Source organism: Musa acuminata, unplaced genomic scaffold (genome assembly GCF_036884655.1).
Source record: "Musa acuminata AAA Group cultivar baxijiao unplaced genomic scaffold, Cavendish_Baxijiao_AAA HiC_scaffold_1137, whole genome shotgun sequence".
Classification (NCBI taxonomy): domain Eukaryota; kingdom Viridiplantae; phylum Streptophyta; class Magnoliopsida; order Zingiberales; family Musaceae; genus Musa; species Musa acuminata.
Window position 1 is genome coordinate 3,075,173 of NW_027021349.1, and position 4,635 is coordinate 3,079,807.

The following is a 4,635-nucleotide window of genomic DNA, read 5'->3' on the forward strand; positions in this document are numbered from 1 at the left end:
GAGGCAACGAAGGTGGAGGAAAAAGTAGGCGATGAGCAAAAAAACCTTATTATTTTTCTCTTTTATAATTTAATCCCTAATATTTTTATATTTATATTTAGGTCTTAGAAAATTAAAAAAATTATAATATATCTCTTTTTAGAAGTGTAATAGATAGAGATTCAGGAGCAAAATTGTTTATCCCTACATTAATATTAGATACTCCCAGTGGATAGGATATAAATATATAATTTAAGATATATGCATGGCATCCGTTTTAATGACTCGTTCAAGCTCAAAGCTCAATATAAATATATTTTTATATTTAAATTTTATTATAATTTAATAATAAATAAAATATATGTAGGATAAGTTCTTCATGAACTTTTAAGCTCATATTAGCTCCGATATAATAATTTAAATTTTCTTTTATCCTCTTGGATCATCGTAATAATACGATGATATTTTGATCTTCATCACAAATTCATTGAATGATTTATTTAGTTTTAATTTAAAAATTATTATGAATGTGTTGGATAAGATTCCTTCAATAGAAAAATCCTAAGAGAGTTTTAGCGTTCAAAATGAATTCTGACCATTAGTGTTTGTTTGGATATCAGAGAGCTGAAGGTCAACTTTTGCAATTAAGGATGGATCCATCTTTATTGTTAATGTGGAACATTTGTCACGTTTGATCGGTCACTGCGACCCATTCTTTCTCTATCGAGACTTTTAATTATTTATTGGATAAAACTTTAAATATTAAATACTAACTAAACAAGAAGGAAAAAAAAAATCAAATATATTTGTTTATTTATTTATGTCAAATAGTGGGGCATCATATGGTTAAAATCGATTGATGAGAGCTTCTATGATCGATCATAAAGACTAACTATATATATATATATATATAGATATATATATTCCTTAGAAAAGACAAGACTAAAAATATATATATATATATTCCTTAGAAAAGACTCATATCCGTCATCTAACTTAATATAAACCAAAAGAATGTCACTTTCTCCATTGGCTCCTTTTTTCCATGGAGAGAAAAGACAAGACCAGCAGTGATTGAATTAAATTTCATGTACTCCAATCCAACAACAATCTTATCCCCTTATCCAAGTTGAGACTCCCCCCACTCGACCGAAAGAAAAAGTATTAAGGAAGAAAAGATTGACAGAAACCCCCTCTCCACATCTAATTCTTGCCATAAGACTTCTTCACAGCTGAATCAAAATGTACTGAAACTGTGAATTTGCAGCTAATTGTATAATCAAAGTTCATGAAAACACACGAATACAGTAGTAATTTTGAGGCTTCAGTTTAATCCTCAGGATCCTAATGAGCTGCGGAATTAGCATCTGAAGCAGAAGGCTATTAGGACGGTGGAGGACGACGACCCGTCGAAGCCCAGGAGCCGAACACATCGTGCTGACCACCGTGCAGAAGATGGGGTGGAAGGCCGAAGAGCGACATGGACGATGGGTCTGCCTCAGACAAGCTGCCGCCACCGTCGCCATTGCTTCTTGCGCCGTGCTCCGCCGTCGACGGCGCCGCTGCTGCATCCAGCTCGGCGTCGGGAAGGGGCAGCCGCTCGTAGGTGGCGTTGGTGAACGCGGCTGCTATTATCATCACCGGGCCGGACGCCACCAGCTCCCCCACCACGCTCCCGCCAACCACCTGGCCCTCCCTTCCGACCATGAACAACGTCAGGCCGGTGGCGTCCGAAAGCGCCGGCGTCGGGAGGAAAGCCCCCGAGAGGGAGAGGATCTCGAACCGGCCGGGGATGGCCACCACGGTGCCCCCCGGCTGAGGCCCCCGCTGCCGAAGCGTCACATTAGTGACCGCGCCGCTGGCGCTGAGGACGGCGACCCCCAGCTGGCGCCGGCGGGCGAAGGCCGCGACGGCGTCCATGATGTCGGCGCCGCTAGATACCTCGAAGACGTGGGAGCGCAGCGCGGCGGCGCTCTCGCGCGTGATGATGACGGGCGGCTTCGGCTTGTTCTTTGACCCGGGCGGCCGGCCGCGTGGGCGCCTCCCGAAGCCGCCGGCGGATCCGGCTTCTGCCATGTCGACGGCGCCGGCGGAGTAGTTCTCGCCGTTAGCGTCGTCGTCGGAGTGGTTGTTGTTGTTGTTGTTGCTGCCGCTGCTGTTGGAGTTGTCAACTTGGTCACGGCGGTGCAGGCTGAGGTGGGAATTCGGTAGACGGAGGGAGGTGGCTGAGGGAGAGGAGGTGTCGACGCCTCCCATCGCCTCGGTCGCTGCCCACCACCGATTTGCCAGCTCTCTAAGCTAGTGATCTACTCCAAGTTGCACTGACCTTTCTCGCTCTACTCCTGTTCTCAAATCTCAGGGGCATCACACTTAGCGTCCTCTCTCTCTGTCTGTGCAACTCCAAACCAAATGGGAGGAAGGAAACAGAAAGAAAGGGATTGATCAAGTGGAGAAGAAGCCTTGAAATAAAGAGGTCAGGTAAAGCAACAGTAAGCCCATATGAGCCTTCCCAGGGTACTGTGGCTTACGTTGCTCGGTGACCAGATTCATCCGCCATCGAAGGAACGAGCCTAATCAGTCGACAGCGTCTTCCAGGAAGGAGAGGAGAGAGAGAGAGGAAGAAAGCGCCATATCTGCATCCCACCGAGCGCAGGTCGTCGGTCGTCATGATGGTGCGCTCCTTCTCGCTCTATAGTAGATGATGGAGGGTGGATGATACCTGGACTTTTCCCTGCACCATCTTTCCACCGCCACCTCCCTCGCATTGTCAATGGCCTGCATGCAATCTTGGACCTCGAGGCATCAAAATCTTGACTTAGTCAATACACAAAAAAGTTGCAATTTGACATTGGCAAGTGTGATGGGGGAGTAAAAATCTTCATTACAATCTCGTCTTTATCATTTATTTTTAAATTAAAATAATAATAATAATAACAATAAAATGATGAATATAAGATTTATTATATAATTTTTATTATATAAAAAATTATTAGTTAACTTAGTCAAGAAATCTTCTTATTATATATTGTTTCATGCAAATCTCAACTCTCTAGATTTACTAGAGAGAGAAACTACACTCAAAATATTATTTTACCAAAAAAAAAAAAACTAGATCCTCCTTATCTATGTTCAAGGAGAAAATTTTAATTTTTTATCATATGATAATAAAATTTAAATTCAAGGTAACTCAAACTCAAGCACAAATACCTTATAATTTTTTTCACCTTTTCTCTTCCTCTCTTGATATCTATTAAAAAAAAAAACCTTAGGAAGACTAAGTATTTTCTTACATTCTCTCTATACCAAAACATAGAGATATATAAAATATTTATTTTTAACAAAATTTCTAATTTTTAGAGTCTATTTAAATATTTATAAACCTCATTAATCTCTCACTAAACTTTGTCACTATTCTTGTCCACTTTGTGACTAATGGTAGAAAATACACTTTGCCTAATGCTCTTATCAATTTTTATTATTTGTTTTTTTAAGATTACCTATTTATATATTCACCCTTTTTTTTTTCATGAGTGAAACCATCTCCTACATCAAAATTTTCCATAACAAAACCTATAAAAACAACTAATGATATTCTTATTGAATATCTAATTATCTTAGATTTTTTTGGACATACAGTTTTATATGAGGAACACCTTATACCAAAAGAACAATATAAATTCAAAAAACAGATTCATTACTGTATGAACAAACTTTAAATTTTGACATAAATCTACTTATACAATCTCATAAAATTTTTTATTTTTAGATTTATTAGGGAGAAACCCTAAGACACTCAAAGTGTTTTTACCTGATCTCCTCCCACCAATACTCAGAAAATATGTGAAGTACTTAAAATAATAACCAAATCATAATTTTTAAGGCTTATTTTTATATTTGAATATATTTCATTCTTCAAGGATATCAGCTCCCAGACCAATAATAAGTACATTGATCCTCTTGATGTTTTCATTCTCTGTCCATTCTTCTCTCTTCCGTGTATTCTTCTCTCCCCTCAATGTGGCTCTATGATGTCACCTCGAAGCAATCTTCTTCAACGTTATTTTCATTAACCCGATCTTTTACAGCACTCTTTGCTGTTGCCAACGTTATTTATCTTTGGCACCTGCGATCATCTCCTCTATTACTGGCATCGTAACTTCCAACGAGTGCAAAGTTTTCTCCCTTATCCTTTTCACTAACAGCGTTTACGCTATGCTCGATGTGATGGGTTGCTGGAAAAAGCTGTGTAGCTTCACATGCATCCATGCTTGCTTGCAATTTGTTGTGTACGACAGATGATCGAGGCGATGATTGCTGACGATACTTTGTCCTCCCTACTGCAAGCTAATCGATAGGCACGGCAACCTAAGCCATGGCTATTGGCAAGTCTTCTTCGGCACACTTCAAAAGAATCGATGGGAATAATATTTTATGTTCGATACGTACTTTCGAGAGCTAAATATAGTATTTATGTTCGACACTAATATTCTTCCACAGGAAGGGGGTGGAAAGTAGAAAGTGAACTCTCGAATTAATGGGAATAATACTTGTCAGTGCAATATAGTAAATATATTCGGTGTTAGAATTAAATTTGTTTAAGTATCATAAAAAAAATTCACAATGTATTAAAAAAATATATATTAAATAAATTAAATT

At 39.2% G+C, this 4,635-nt stretch overlaps 1 protein-coding gene across 1 annotated transcript; it reads right to left on the minus strand.

Moving 5' to 3' along the window:
* Positions 1-1,158: 1,158 nt before the first annotated feature.
* Positions 1,159-2,721, minus strand: LOC135671006 (AT-hook motif nuclear-localized protein 23-like). Its single transcript, XM_065178833.1, has one exon. It carries the CDS (start codon positions 2,233-2,235, stop codon positions 1,363-1,365), a length of 873 nt encoding a protein of 290 aa, XP_065034905.1. The 5' UTR covers positions 2,236-2,721; the 3' UTR covers positions 1,159-1,362.
* Between the last annotated feature and the right edge of the window lie 1,914 nt (positions 2,722-4,635).

Bases quoted from the DNA above. Each gene is read 5' to 3' on its own strand.
- LOC135671006 (XM_065178833.1), bottom strand. From the start codon at position 2,235: ATGGGAGGCGTCGACACCTCCTCTCCCTCAGCCACCTCCCTCCGTCTA.